This window comes from Megalobrama amblycephala, linkage group LG16 (genome assembly GCF_018812025.1).
Source record: "Megalobrama amblycephala isolate DHTTF-2021 linkage group LG16, ASM1881202v1, whole genome shotgun sequence".
Classification (NCBI taxonomy): domain Eukaryota; kingdom Metazoa; phylum Chordata; class Actinopteri; order Cypriniformes; family Xenocyprididae; genus Megalobrama; species Megalobrama amblycephala.
This window is the reverse complement of record NC_063059.1, coordinates 9,099,575-9,115,986: the sequence shown is the minus strand read 5'-3', so window position 1 is coordinate 9,115,986 and position 16,412 is coordinate 9,099,575. Positions and strand designations below refer to the sequence as shown.

Sequence of the window (16,412 nt, the reverse complement as noted above, 5' to 3'; positions counted from 1 at the left end):
GTAGAGATAAAATGTTGAGAGTAAACTCATTAAATTACGAGAAAAAACTTGTTAAATTTCGAGAAAAAAGTTGAGATAAAACGTTGAGAAAAAACTCGTTAAATTTCAAGAAAAAAGTCGAGATAAAATGTTGAGAATAAACTCGTTAAATTACGAGAAAAAACCCGTTAAATTTTAAGAAAAAAGTCGAGATAAAATGTTGAGAATAAACTCGTTAAATTACGAGAAAAAACTTGTTAAATTTCGAGAAAAAAATTTAGATAAAATGTTGAGAATAAACTCGTTAAATTTCAAGAAAAAAATCGAGATAAAATGTTGAGAATAAACTCGTTAAATTACGAGAAAAAACGTTTTAAATTTCAAGAAAAAAGTCGAGATAAAATGTTGAGAATAAACTCGTTAAATTATGAGAAAAAACTCATTAAATGTCAAGAAAAAAGTCGAGATAAAATGTTGAGAATAAACTCATTAAATTACGAGAAAAAGCTCGTTAAATTTCAAGAAAAAAGTCGAGATAAAATGTTGAGAATAAACTCGTTAAATTACGAGAAAAAATTGTTACATTTCTAGAAAAAAGTTGAGATAAAATGTTGAGAGTAAACTCGTTAAATTTCAAGAAAAAAGTTGAGATAAAATGTTGAGAATAAACTCGTTAAATTTCAAGAAAAAAGTCTAGATAAAATGTTGAGAATAAACTCGTTAAATTACGAGAAAAAACTTGTTAAATTTCGAGAAAAAGTTGAGATAAAATTTTGAGAATAAACTCGTTAAATTACGAGAAAAAACTCGTTAAATTTCAAGAAAAAAGTCGAGATAAAATGTTGAGAATAAACTCGTTAAATTACGAGAAAAAACTTGTTAAATTTCGAGAAAAAAGTTGAGATAAAATGTTGAGAATAAACTCGTTAAATTTCAAGAAAAAAATCGAGATAAAATGTTGAGAATAAACTCGTTAAATTACGAGAAAAAACTTTTTAAATTTCAAGAAAAAAGTCGAGATAAAATGTTGAGAATAAACTCGTTAAATTACGAGAAAAAACTCGTTAAATTTCAAGAAAAAAGTTGAGATAAAATGTTGAGAATAAACTCGTTAAATTACGAGAAAAAAACTCGTTAAATTTCAAGAAAAAAGTCGAGATAAAATGTTGAGAACAAACTCGTTAAATTACGATTAAAAAACTCATTAAATTTCAAGAAAAAAGTAGAGATAAAATGTTGAGAGTAAACTCATTAAATTACGAGAAAAAACTTGTTAAATTTCGAGAAAAAAGTTGAGATAAAACGTTGAGAAAAAACTCGTTAAATTTCAAGAAAAAAGTCGAGATAAAATGTTGAGAATAAACTCGTTAAATTACGAGAAAAAACCCGTTAAATTTTAAGAAAAAAGTCGAGATAAAATGTTGAGAATAAACTCGTTAAATTACGAGAAAAAACTCATTAAATGTCAAGAAAAAAGTCGAGATAAAATGTTGAGAATAAACTCATTAAATTACGAGAAAAAGCTCGTTAAATTTCAAGAAAAAAGTCGAGATAAAATGTTGAGAATAAACTCGTTAAATTACGAGAAAAAATTGTTACATTTCTAGAAAAAAGTTGAGATAAAATGTTGAGAGTAAACTCGTTAAATTTCAAGAAAAAAGTTGAGATAAAATGTTGAGAATAAACTCGTTAAATTTCAAGAAAAAAGTCTAGATAAAATGTTGAGAATAAACTCGTTAAATTACGAGAAAAAAGTTGAGATAAAATTTTGAGAATAAACTCGTTAAATTACGAGAAAAAACTCGTTAAATTTCAAGAAAAAAGTCTAGATAAAATGTTGAGAATAAACTCGTTAAATTACGAGAAAAAAACTTGTTAAATTTCAAGAAAAAAAGTCAAGATAAAATGTTGAGAATAAAGTCATTAAATTATGAGAAAAAGTCATTAAATTACAAGAACAAATTCATTAAATTACGAATTTGTTCTCATAATTTAACGACTTTTTTCTCGTAATTTAACGACTTTTTTCTCATAATTTAATGAGTTTATTCTCAACATTTTATCTCGACTTTTTTCTCGAAATTTAACGAGTTTTTTCTCAAAATTTAACAACTTTAATCTCGAGATGGTTTTATTTTTTTATTATTGCTTGGCCCTAATCCTCTTCCGTAGTAATTGCACTTGCCTGTGAATATGAAGAAAAAACAACTTCAGTACACAACTTTTCCAAAAGAAATCTCCCTTTCCCTGGGTAATTTTAATCACTCTTCTTGGCATGTTTATGCCGGTGCTCCGGACCGGTGGTGGCGCTGTGGACAGTTTCCCTCCCGCTTTCCGTCGCTCTTTCGACAAGCAGGTCGCAGCTGTCATGGCGGCGTGCAGGGCGCTCGTGAGTCGCGCTGTGTTACCTCTGCATTATCATGTGTCCAGAGGAGTGATGCTCACACAAGTCAGAGAGAAGAAGAGATGGATGAAGGCTTACACACTCATTATGGAGAGGAAGAGAAAGCTGGAGGGACCTCCACCTCCGAAGCCGCGGTCAGTAGAACATCTCAAGGCCACTAGTGTTACTCTCTGGCTGTGACTCGAATCATATTGAGCCAAGGCTTTATGTTTAGGCGCTTTGGGCAGTATCTGTGATGCCCAAAAATGCTTTCTAAGCTTATTAGGTTTTAAGACACAGCCAGTGTTTTTTGTTATAAATCTCAAGATAAACACATGTATTAAGCATTTTGTAGAAGATAGTGATATTGAGTATCTTGTCTTCTCTTTATTATTGTTTTTATTGTGACCACTAAAGCTGCAGATGTCTTATTCGTGCATTCTTGTCATTACATATTTTTGGGGTCGACATATTTTGCATAATTTCCCATCAATTAAAAAGGTTTTTCTCATTAGAATCATGAGAAAGCATAACTGATAGTCACAGAATTAACTTGTACGTTTTACTATTGGAAATCTAGAGTATAATGTTGTTTTTTTGAAAGAAAAATTTAATACCAGTACATACTTGTTCAGCCTGAAGTAATGATGCTGAAAATTCAGCTTTGATCACAGGAATAAATTACACTTTACTGCATATTGACATAGAAAACAGCTGTTTTAAATTGGAATAATATTGGAATAATATTTCACAATATTACTGTTTTTGTTTGTATTTTATATATTATAGATATATATCTTACATATTAAATTACATGTGTTTATTGTAACCTGTTTTGTTTTCTCTTCCCATCAGCTCCGAGCAGTCAAACTTTGATTATCATGCTGAAGTGGAGGCTTTCAGTGCCCGTCTGCAGGAGAGTTTCTCTCTGGATCTTCTGAAGACTGCATTTGTGAATTCGTGTTACCTGCGATCTGAGGAGGAGAGGAGGCGAGCGCTGGGTCTTGACTCGGAGACGACCGCCCTCAACCTGAAAGACAACGGCGAGCTGTGTGTGCACGGTCAACAGTTCACAAAGGTGAGAACACTGATGAGTTTTATACTGGAAAAATTGGTATGATATTAATATTAACTTTCCATTATTATATATAGGGTTTCCTCAGTGACTGGTGCAGGGGCAGCTTTCCTAGCTTGCCTGAGGAGGGTGTGGCAGCCGTTGTAGGTCACCTGACAGGGTCAGAGGTCATGTGTCATGTCGCACGGAACCTTGCCGTGGAGGAATTGACGATGAGTGCAGAGTTTCCTATTCCAGATGACACACTGCAAGGAACGTTCTTCGCTGTGATTGGTGCTCTGGAGCAGAGCAGCGGGCCTGTGCGAGCCGGTCTTTTTATTAGGGTAAGACGAGTGTCCCATTGCAGTTAACATTTTATGCTGGGTGCACACAGTGTGATTTCTAACAGTCCTTTACGATTGTGTACATTTAAAAATGTAATTAATAATTATATATATATATATATATATATATATATATATATATATATATATATATATATATATATATATGTTGTTAAAAAATCAATTTTAATTAAGACTAATTATATATAATTATATATATATTTATATTTTATTTTATATATATTTTAAATGCATATATAAATGTTTTATTATTAATCATAATAATTCTATGATTTTATATTTTTATTATTAATATTTTATTAGTATTATTTTAATAAATGTGTATATATTTGTATTATTATAAATAATATGAAAGTTATGTGTTAATCCTATGTTAAAAATAATTTAAAATTGTACTAATTAAATTTGTGTTTTATATTTTATGTATTTAATTATATATAAATGTTTAATTATTTGTCATATTACATAATAATATATCATATTTTGTAATTATATGACGTCTTTGTTTGTGCACTAAAGTTTGATCCATTTGTTGGGTGTTGTTTTTGCAGGATTTCCTTGTGACTCAACTGATTGGGAAAGATCTGTTTGACATGTGGAGAGTGGTTGATCCCATGGGGCTGCTGGTTAAAGAACTGACCCGTAAAAATGTAGCGCTACCCGAGCCCCGCCTCATCCGGTCTGCTGGCGCCAGTACTGTCCTCCCTCTCTATTTTGTTGGGCTTTACAGGTATGACACAATTGTTAGAACTAGGGTTGGTTAATATACCAGTAGACACGATTAACCTGTAGAAATTTGTCAACATAGAGATTTTGGACTATCGTCTCTATCACGGTTACATTCGCGTGACTGCGCTGCGCTGTCACGAAAGCCTATTGGTTGCATGTGTTTTTTGCGGTTTAAAAACAAGTGTTTTTTTAAAAAGAGAGCTCATTTCTATATATGCGTGTGCTGTCTGAAAGACTGTTTCTGAGAGATGCACACATGAAGCCGCTTATAGAGCATGTGAGTAATGAACAAAGTCAGTTAAATACACATACATATGTGTAAAAATGCCCATCTTTGCAAGTATCCTCGTAAACAGTAATTTATGTCTTAAGAGAACGTAAACAGTTCTCACAGTATATCAGTATATCAGATCCATGCATTTGCTCTTAAAGTGACCGTGTCATTAATGAAAATCAAACAACAAAAGAGAACCTCTCGCTGCTCTGTAGGATAGAAGTAATAGTTTTTGTAATATTGAAAATAGTATCAAGAATTATGAAATTTCAATGGTATAAAAAAAAAGTGAAATTAACTCACTGGACATGATATAATACAGGTGCTGGTCATATAATTAGAATATCATCAAAAAGTTGATTTCACTAATTCCATTCAAAAAGTGAAACTTGTATATTATATGCATTCATTACACACAGACTGATATATTTCAAATGTTTATTTCTTTTAATTTTGATGATTATAACTGACAATTAAGGAAAATCCCAAATTCAGTATCTCAGAAAATTAGAAAATTACTTAAGACCAATACAAAGAAAGGATTTTTAGAAATCTTGGCCAACTGAAAAGTATGAGCATGTACAGCACTCAATACTTAGTTGGGGCTCCTTTTGCCTGAACTGTAGCAATGCGGCGTGGCATGGAGTCGATCAGTCTGTGGCACTGCTCAGGTGTTATGAGAGCCCAGGTTGCTCTGATAGTGGCCTTCAGCTCTTCTGCATTGCATCTTCCTCTTCACAATACCCCATAGATTTTCTATGGGGTTTAGGTCAGGCGAGTTTGCTGGCCAATTAAGAACAGGGATACCATGGTCCTTAAACCAGGTACTGGCAGCTTTGGCACTGTGTGCAGGTGCCAAGTCCTGTTGGAAAATGAAATCTGCATCTCCATAAAGTTTGTCAGCAGCAGGAAGCATGAAGTGCTCTAAAACTTCCTGGTATTACGGCTGCGTTGACCTTGGACCGCAGAAAACACAGTGGACCAACACCAGCAGATGACATGGCACCCCAAACCATCACTGACTGTGGAAACTTTACACTGGACCTCAAGCAACGTGGATTGTGTGCCTCTCCTCTCTTCCTCCAGACTCTGGGACCCTGATTTCCAAAGGAAATGCAAAATTTACTTTCATCAGAGAACATAACTTTGGACCACTCAGCAGCAGTCCAGTCCTTTTTGTCTTTAGACGCTTCTGACGCTGTCTGTTGTTCAAGAGTGGCTTGACACAAGGAATGCGACAGCTGAAACCCATGTCTTGCATACATCTGTGCGTAGTGGTTCTTGAAGCACTGACTCCAGCTGCAGTCCACTCTTTGTGAATCTCCCCCACATTTTTGAATGGGTTTTGTTTCACAATCCTCTCCAGGGTGCAGTTATCCCTATTGCTTGTACACTTTTTTTCTACCACATCTTTTCCTTCCCTTCACCTCTCTATTAATGTGCTTGGACACAGAGCTCTGTGAACAGCCAGCCTCTTTTGCAATGACCTTTTGTGTCTTGCCCTCCTTGTGCAAGGTGTCAATGGTCATCTTTTGGGCAACTGTCAAGTCAGCAGTCTTCCCCATGATTGTGTAGCCTACAGAACTAGACTGAGAGACCATTTAAAGGCCTTTGCAGGTGTTTTGAGTTAATTAGCTGATTACAGTGTGGCACCAGGTGTCTTCAATATTGAACCTTTTCACAATATTCTAATTTTCTGAGATACTGAATTTGGGATTTTCCTTAGTTGTCAGTTATAATCATCAAAATTAAAAGAAATAAACATTTGAAATATATCAGTCTGTGTGTAATGAATGAATATAATATACAAGTTTCACTTTTTGAATGGAATTAGTGAAATAAATCAACTTTTTGATGAAATTCTAATTATATGACCAGCACCTGTATTTTGGTCATATCGCCCACTCCTAGCTGCAACAATACATTTCAGTTTGTCACTTTGTGTCACATTCCACTGTATAAATGAGCTAAGTTAGAACAGAAAATTAACATTTGTAAAAATAATGTAATAATCATGCTGCTAAATATCTAAGCCCTGATCTATATACTCCACAGTCTGTAAATAAAGTTCTAGTTGATTAATCTGGACTATCTGATGTGTCATTTCAGGGTCGAGTCAGATTTATTCTGGTCTCCTCCAGGAAACAATTTCAGACCCATTGCTATTGCAAACAGCCAATACTCCCTCTTAGTTTAGGTTTTTGATTGATTTTTAAAATGCCAAATCTTTTTTTATCTCTTTTGTTTGTGCCAGTGACCGTAAGCTGCTGGCTCAGGGTCCGGGTGAGACTGTCCTGGCAGCCGAAGAGGAGGCAGCGCGCGTGGCTCTGAGGAAACTCTATGGATTCACCGAGAACCGCAGACCATGTGACTTCACCGCCCCTACCGGGCAGCTTCAGAAGCCCAGCTCACGGGCTCTCGCCAGTGGATAAATGACAGACTCCAGCAATCTATGTTTTGTACCGTGGCTTGAAGAGCAGATTTCAGTGGGACGCTTTTTGAAGAACCAAAATGTACACATTCATCATCATCTACTTGATCACATTTACATGTAGGGTGAAACTTGATTTGTTCTGCTGAAATGTAGCCGTGGAGACACTGGAGGCCAATTGTATTTGCCCAAGACACTGAAACTCTTGGTGTACCACAAACTAAGATTGCATACATCTACCTTAAGAGCTGGATGATCTGTTGCTACATATAAATTGATGTATATAAATGTTAAACTTTGGTTGCTAATAATAAAAGTTCTGAACAAAATGTTCTACTTCAAGTGTTCTGTGTATAGAATGCAAAAAGAATTTTAAGGCATATAACTTTTTTTGTTGGCTCAACATAAAGAAGTTGGACTCTGGATCTAATCAGCCAGATTCTACTTGGCCACCAGACGTACAGACAGAGTGATGATTAGAAATGCAGATAATTGCTCTTTTGAGAGTTAAAATGTCTTTAAAACTGTTTGAAGGTTACATATGTTGTAGTATTTCCTCTACCACTTTATACGTCTTGCCACATATCTAATCCTAATGAACCCTGATGAGCAAACCACATGGGTATAATCCTTTCCATGTGCATGAAGTTTTAAATGCCAGCCAAACTTAATAAAATAAACTTGTAATATACAAGAAACCAATCTGTGACTTCTCTTTAATAGAAGGTCAGAGCAGGGATTATGGTTTAATGAAAACTAGAAGTTTCAGTAGGTTTACCTCATCTTTCTTTCACTGATTAATGTAGCACATTGAAATACTGGCCTTACATGATGCAGCATATAGAGAGAATAATTGGTGGTTCCTAATTTTTTTTTTACATTTAAATTTTGCTCAAAAACCTATACTATGTTATTAAAGGATTAGTTCACTTTCAAATAAAATTTTCCTGATAATTTACTCACCCCCATGTCATCCAAGATATTCAGGTCTTTCTTTCGTCAGTCGAAAAGAAATTAAAGTTTTTGAGGAAAACATTCCAGGATTATTCTCCTTATAGTGGACTTCAATGGCCTCCAGATGGTTGAAGGTCAAAATTACAGTTTCAGTGCAGCTTCAAAGGGCTTTAAATGATACCAGACGAGGAATAAGGGTCTTATCTAGCGAAACGATCAGTCATTTTCGGAAAAAATGCAACTGTATATGCTTTATAAACACAAATTATTACCATGCAAATGCTTCCGCTTTCCGTATTCTTCAAAAAGCTTACGCTGTATGTCCTATGCCTTCCCTATTTAACTTATGGAAAAAACGAAACTGGCAATGCGCTCGTTCCCTAAGTAGAATAGGGAAGGTGTAGGACATACAGCATAAGCTTTTTGAAGAATACGGAAAGCGTAAGCATTTGCATGGTAATCATTTCTGTTTATTAAGCATGTACAGTTGCATTTTTTTCGAAAATGACCGATCGTTTCGCTAGATAAGACCCTTATTCCTCGTCTGGTATCGTTTGAAGCTGCACTAAAACTAATTTTGACCTTCAACCGTTTGGAGTCCATTGAAGTCCACTATAAGGAGAATAATCCTGGAATGTTTTCATCAAAAACCTTCATTTCTTTTCGACTAAAGAAAGAAAGACATGGACATCTTGGATGACTTGGGGGTGAGTAAAGTATCAGGAAAAACTTTTTTTTTTTTAAATGACAATTTGTGGCAGTTCATTATCATTTGAAAATGTGCAACCCATCTATTCTCACATAATGTCAGAGTGAGCTCAATTTCCTGGGCAATAGTTTTGTATTTGTAGATGATGACAAATCTGAGTAAAAAGTGTGACATCCAGCCCCAGTCTCCACCAAACAGCATTAGGCCAATGAAACAACAGTGCTTTATTTACACAGCGCCATTTATTACTTCATTCATCGCCATCTTAGAAACAAAGGGTGATTAAGAAAGTCAATTCATGTCCTCGTCGAGCCAAATCCTCTGAATTAGGTCACTCTTGCTGTTAATATGTTCCTCTAGAGGGCGCTGCGGACTAAGAACATTTAAATAAAGTCGAGAACGTGCATTGGGGTCACGTGAGCCAAGTTGGCGCCTGTGATTGGCTACTTGTTCTCCCTTTCCAGAGTTTTCGCTCCAGTGCTAGCGGGTTTGTGAAATTACTGACCCTGTTACACAAAAACATCACTTTTTTTCTCACTTATAAGCACGAATATTGAGCAAAAACACTGTTTAGTGTATCTTTATTATATTTACATACAGATTTACACAGCACAAGAAGTCTTACGGACAGTTTTAGAACTTAGCCGTTTTGGTTTCTCATCCGTTTAGATACACGCCCCCTGTTGGCCGTTGTGTTAAACTGCAGCGGTTGAGGCATGATGAATGCAGAGTGGGAGGGCTGGTCGGAGCAGTGAAAGTGGAGTGGGTAGGCTGGTTGTTGAGGAAAGTGCTGCGCCTCAGGACCCTCCTCTCTTCACTACGGCGCTTCTCGCCCGTTGTTCGTGAGACGTGAGGCCCTTCTGAACAACTCCGGCTCGCCTTGACTACCTTTCTGTTTTAAAGAAGTCCCTGTCTGATATTTCTCCGGACCCTTACTGCCTTATTTGGATTTTTATTACCTTCTTTTTTGAATTGACCAACGGTTTTTAACGGCTCCGGCCATGGCAGCGAGCGCGAAGCGAAAACAGGAGGAAAAACACCTGAAGATGCTGCGGGAAATGACGAGTTTAGCGCTCAACCGAAAGTGCTTCGACTGCGACCAGCGCGGCCCGACCTACGCCAACATGACCGTGGGCTCGTTCGTCTGCACGTCCTGTTCAGGCATCCTGTGAGCCACCCTCCTGTCTGTCTGTCTGTCTGAGCCTCTTTATTTCGCTCACCGTGTCTCAAAACCTAGTGGGCTGCCTTCCTAGACATCATAACCACATTATCTAACATAAACATGTCCGGTTAAGCAGCTCACTGGGGTTTGAAACGATTATTTCAACCCAGCTGTTGAATCATTAACATAAATGTATTTCTTAGGGGGGTTAAAATGTAAATAAGGGTGGGTAAATGGGTTGTTGTCTTATTGGGGGTTGGTTATCTGTCAGTTAACCAGGCTTGATGGGTGGGTAAATTGTATTTTGGGTGGGTGGTTGTTGGGCTAATGCAGTAAAATCATGTGTATCTTGATACTCCAGCAAACTTGAGAAGCTACCTGTAGGCATATATCACTGGTCTTTTCATACTCCTCGTGTGTTGCATTGTGTTATCTAGCAGTAAGGAGAGGCCCTTGTCGATCAGATAAACCTCTATGCAGCATGTGGAAGAGCTGGATAGTCACACAGACACATGGTGACATGTGGCAAAGGGTGTGTGCGCACCCCTGCACTGCTCTCCTGATAGCGAGGGCTTGGCAGTACCTAAATGAAGATGGATTTATACGTGCTTGATTGAAGATTAGGAGTACTAGGGAGAACATATTTTGAATAATATAAAAATAAATGCATTTATAAAATTTAAATAAATACCTTTAACAGTGCAGTACTATATTGAGTAGAAGAAAAATGCAATGATATATCAATAGATTGATGGTTTGAGATGGTTAGATATACAAATAAATCATTCTGAATTAAATAAAAATGTATTAAAATACATTTATTAAATTATTTAAAATAATAATACAGTACTATATTAAGTAGAACATACTGTAGTAAAAACGAAATATTTTATGCATGGGTCAATGATGTGACGAGTCTTTTTTTTTGTCCAAAGGCCTTAATAATAATAATAAAAAACAAAGATATGACATCCAAAGTATGTAAGGGGTAGTACAACTAGATCTCTTTTTTTGAATCCAAAATGTTTTAATTATATTTTGCTACATATAAAGGTATTTGAAAGATTTTGAAGTGTCAAAAGGTCATTCGGTTTAACCGTCCAAAGGCCAATACAGCCATTTCATTTGTGATTAAAATATCTTAAAATGTAATAAATGTATTTTATAACATCATATATCAACATAGTGCAAAATGGTATTAAAATTGTGTGAAGAAGTCATTGCTTTGTTATGAGAAAAAATGTCCGGAAAAATGAATTTCATTGATGTTATTCAGAGTAACCAATATAAAGGGACCATTTTAGATCAAGTCATGCAGTCAATATCATGTGACAGGATGTGACATCATTCAGACACCTGCAAAGGACCACATGGTTGTGAAGCAAAGAAACTAACTCTCTTTTAACTATTTGAAAAATTTGTGTTTTCACTTGTTCATACGCATGTCCTGAACAATCAGGTCATTCGGTACAACCGCTATAAAACATGGAAAATGTTGTAATATTTAAAAAACTTGTACTAAATATAACATCTTTGATTGTCCTTTTGTTAGCTAGCTAAGATATCAGCCTGTTAGCATCATTTGAAAATATCGTCATTCGGTAAAACTGAAATTTTGGTTAAACTAAATTACTTTTTTGGTGACACATTTTGTCCATCTAGTAAAACATGATTATAAAAACCACATAATCTCATTGTTAACTCTTAATAAAACTTGATCATATTTTGGGGTATGTGGTTTAGATAACATTTACATGGTCATGTCGTGCCTCCCGATCTATTTTTGGCATTGCTCAGTTTGCAGCATGCTTTTTGATATCTGAAGTTGACATCTTGTGTAGTTTAGACCTTTACATGGAAGTCAATTTCCATGTAATGTTCCTTCCTCATTAGTTGATAGGCATCAAATTGGCACAGGAATGAATGCTGAAGCACGCATTAAATTGGCAGAATATCCATTGAAAGATACATTTAAAAGTGAGGTTCTCTCAGATGATGGACAGTTGTGTGTCCTGTATCAACATTTCATCCCTGTTGTGTAACAGGCGTTTAGTGCAGGGGATTTTTGGATTAGAGTTGGAAATGCTTCCTAAAATAATGCGTTTTTAATTCAGATTGCAAGAGTCATCCTGCAAGTAAGTGATGCAGATTTGCTTGAATTTAAGTAAATATTGGAAATAAGCAGACTACCTTCCTTTCATGGGTGTGGTTTAGAGGTTGGCAGCCATGTTTTACTGAATTAATATCACCCTTTTGCATCTCAAGTGGTCCAATAGAAGAAGTTGATTTACCATTTTTATTTTTTCAATTTTTGAACCACTTGAGATGAAATTACCCACAAATTTTTTTGCTCTATAAACATATTTTATGCCCATTTATTGAGCTTGTTGTGAGGATGGCAGTCAGGTCAGAGTATTTATAATGTTCTTCATTGGCTTATAGAATTAATTAATTAATTATTATAATTAAAAAATGCATTAAATTGCTTTCTCATGAACACATTGGTGCTATAATCTGTTGCAGTGGGCTCAATGTCATCATGTTTGAATGAATGTGCATTCCTGCTGTGTAATTCAATCCTAATTTTATTCTTGGTTTGGAATATGATTAAAACTGACCCACTTTTTCCCATTTTTGCACATATTTGCTTTGATGGCAGAATTTGAAATGGGATTATCTGAAGGGATTAGTCCGTTTTAAAGCATTTATCAATTATCATACTCCTATGCACTTATTCATTAAGTCTTCATAGTTCTTCACATCTCTGTTTCTGATGATGAATTGTCTCATACATTCTGAACTTGCCTGAACTAGTCACGTCTGAAACATGATGAGGAAGGTCTCGTGGGTTTGCTTAAAAATGGGTTTGAATTCCCAGCGGTCAAGTGGATGAGTATTGCAATAGTCACCTCCAAACAGTTACATTTGAGCTACTCACTCAAAGAATGACAAGATGTTTGAGAATGATCTCTCATTGTATCTCACAAGAACCATCTGCTTTCCATTTAAGCGCTTCAGAGAGGAATGCACCAAACTGTCTAACAGATTGGCATTGATTTTGAGTAAAGCAATTGATAAATGATCTTACTGAAGTAGTGTGGTCTGGTTTGATGTCCTCCTGTTGTCCAGATACTGGATCTCTGGAATGCAGGGCTCTTGTTCTGAGTGACCCGTCGACAGAATTACAAAGAAATGGTCAATAATTCTCCCAAAGGCAGAGGAGAGGATAGTGAGATGAGTGTGATCGATTGAGCAAATAAAAGAAATCCAAAGCAAGTTTGTTGTTCTAGCTGAACTCTTCTGTAGTCCTGGAGTGAGAAGAGGGCCGAGGATCATGTCGGTTCATTTGGAAGTGGTATCAGGTGTATTTGAACAAGCCTGTGCACAGCTGTGAGTCTGATAATCGGTATTAAAACTAAACTAACTTAAAAAACTAATAGTAGAGTACACCAAGGATTATGTATGTTTCTAGGCCAGCCTAGAAATAAGCATCACACTGGTTCCCTCGACAAAAAGCCAATAGGATTTTTCAGTTGGCTTTTGGATTATTGCAGAAAATAAGCTCTGTGACCAACAAAAGTTTATGATTCTTAGACATTTTGTTTATCAAGATAATATCCACAAATGAGCGCAACTTTTTGAAGCAAAGAAGTTAGGCTATAAAGAACTACACCTCACCTATCCTAACCTTCTATAATTGCATGTCTGTTAATGGTGAGCTAGTAAACTCCATCAGAGGAGATAATTGGGTTCTTTTCTAAGCACCAGCTTTTAGGGGAATTTTTACAGTTAAAGACCCAAAAGACCAGATATGATAACCCAGAGTCAGAGTTTTTAAAAAAATAATAATAAATTGAAGAAAATTTTACTGAATAGTTTGCAGTTTCATCAGCAGAAGCCAGCTTCAAGTCTCACAAGGAGTTCATAGGCCAATCTGCATACATTCACATTTCCACAACAATTATACTCTAACAGAGTCCACTAACTACGTCATTACTTCAGGTTAAACGATTCTGATTGGCTTAGAAAAAATAGACAAAATTAGTAATCTTCCACACATGGACAGATAGTCCGAAGCGTATCTTCATCCATCATGATGCTGACGCTTGGACCCTGGATTTAGGTGCAAGACCTGCATACTGAACATTAGCGCACATACAAAGATGCACATGATTCACAGCTTCTTCAAGGTTAAAGTTGGTCTGAGATCTGCTCTGAACATGCAGGAAACTTTCGCAAAACATACGGATAAGCTGTACTTTTCTTTCAGTGAGCGGTACAGACAATATTCATCCTTATTCTCTAGTGTTTGAAGATGAAAAGGAAAATAAATGCTTTAACATAAGTTGAAGTCGTTCAAATAATTTTATATTCAGAAGGATAAATCTTGATTTAATAGCTTGATTATAAATCACTCAAAATATATATATTGAAGCGGCAATGGATTCCAGAATCCACCCTCTTCACATTAATACGACAGTTATTTTAACGATAAATTGTGTCGACTAGTAGCAGCTGTGCCTTTTAGTCAACTAGTCTTGCACATCCCTAATCATTAAAAGTTTGAGATAGAATAGTTTGCAAAAGTGCAATCATAAACGCAATGAGGCAATGAAAGCGAACTAGATGAGTTTACCTGTTCAGCGTGAAGATGTTTTATATGTCCGACAACCTCTTTAGTCCCATTTAGCCACTTGTTAACAACTGCCGTTTTCCAAGTCATGTAAAAGATTAAAAATGAGTTTACTGATGTATTTTGTCATAGAACAAAACAAAAAAATATCTTTAGTTTGTATTAACCATGGACCTTATATCAGGCGTTAAACCAAAAATCTGTTTAAATATCCCATTGACTTCAGGACCATGGACCCAGAAGTGCAAAAATCCTGCTCGTTTCTGGGTTTTTGACTCAGTCCTGCAGCACTCTGTTAGACCGCATTTCTGTTATATGGTTCAAGTGACCCAATTCCCATTTTTTTTCCTCCCGTGTGGCGCAGATCGGATATGACCCATGAATGTGAAAGCAGGAAAAAAGCACATGGATTCCGATATTCTCAGATCAGTTTCAGGCCGCATTCATATGTGGAAACAAACCTGATATGAATCGGATACGTGCATTTGCGTCTGCCATGTAAGCGGACAGATCGAATATTCCCGTCAATGCGAGTCGTTCATCATTGAAAAGGCGACAGTGGCGAATGACGTCAACTCACCAACCACAGCTATTACAGCAGCGATCATTGCTACATTCGCATAGGCTGCAACAAGGGCTCTCCTCTTTTTGTCTTGCTGACTTTTAAAGACATTTAAAGCAAAAACTTGTATTATCATTTCATCTGCGTCCATTGCAGATTGCCCTATTTTTACTTTTTGGCCTCAGCTTTTCTGGGTCAGTACGTCTACATTGGTTTGTTTTGCCAAGTGTACAGTATAAATGCAGATATTGGATATGGGTCACTTTTAAAAGATGTTAGCTGGTCGGTTAATATAGTCAACAAAAATGGGTTATAGTCAACAAATCGGAATTGGACATCAAGACCTGCAGTGTAAATGCGGGCTTATTGGCATGTATATGTACTTGTAGGGTATCCTAACCTTCTATAATTGCATGTGTGTTAATGGTGAGCTAGTAAACTCCATCAGAGGAGATAATTGGGTTCTTTTCTAAGCACCAGCTTTTAAATGACTTCAACTTCACCAGAGAGACGTCTGCTCTGTGCACTGGAGCGTACGCACCAGATGTCAGACAGCCAAAGCTTGGGAGTCTTCTTACAACCAATCTGCAACCTCTTTAGCAACATACAACGACAGACAACAATGCAACTGTAAACGTTCCTGCTCGGTCACACAAAAAACGATAATTATATTAGCATCCGCACCATGGGATGATTTATTATCAGCGTGCACAGAAGTTATGTCTTCTGACATTTTAAATCCTCAAGATCTTTGTTGTCAGGGCGATTTTGACTTCTGCATTTAGCAATTCACATTATAACACCTTATATTTTATCTGATTGTCAAAAGGAAAATATATGCACAATTTCCCCTGGGTGAGTTGTAGAAAAGTGAACGATTAACATGCTATTAATGTATGAGCTATTAGGTGTTGGATTTTAATTAGGACATTTGCATGGGGAGATGATCCTCTGACCTTGCCCGGATTCACAAGTGTGCCAGCGATTCCCAGTTTTAATCCTGAATAACTGATTTTGCCATGCTGCTCAGACACAGTGTGTCTCATTCACCAACCATGCATGAAATCTGCGTTTGAATGTTTTCACGAACAAACCATAATTCATCAATAACTTTCGTTCTAAAATGTATTATAAATTTACAAAAAAAAATGTAGGAACAACTGAAACCACTTAAGAA

The 16,412-nt window shown here is 36.1% G+C and overlaps 2 protein-coding genes across 9 annotated transcripts in view; both read left to right on the top strand.

Moving 5' to 3' along the window:
- The first annotated feature begins 2,259 nt into the window (after positions 1-2,259).
- mrpl44 (mitochondrial ribosomal protein L44) lies at positions 2,260-7,913 on the top strand. The gene is made up of 5 exons (XM_048161525.1): positions 2,260-2,517; positions 3,218-3,440; positions 3,515-3,760; positions 4,333-4,511; positions 7,039-7,913. Exons 1-5 carry the CDS (start codon positions 2,261-2,263, stop codon positions 7,214-7,216), a joined length of 1,083 nt encoding a protein of 360 aa, XP_048017482.1. The 5' UTR covers position 2,260; the 3' UTR covers positions 7,217-7,913.
- A 1,453-nt stretch (positions 7,914-9,366) lies between these two features.
- agfg1a (ArfGAP with FG repeats 1a) overlaps positions 9,367-16,412 on the top strand; it is a 31,273-nt gene continuing 24,227 nt past the window's right edge. For 3 of the 8 annotated variants that reach the window (XM_048162162.1, XM_048162158.1, XM_048162157.1), the window contains exon 1: positions 9,372-10,046. In XM_048162162.1, the coding sequence (XP_048018119.1) occupies positions 9,880-10,046 (167 nt within the window). In that variant the 5' untranslated portion in view covers positions 9,372-9,879. Of the gene's footprint in view, positions 10,047-16,412 lie in introns of all 8 variants that reach the window. The other 5 variants (XM_048162155.1, XM_048162161.1, XM_048162156.1 and 2 more) reach the window with 5 other exon arrangements.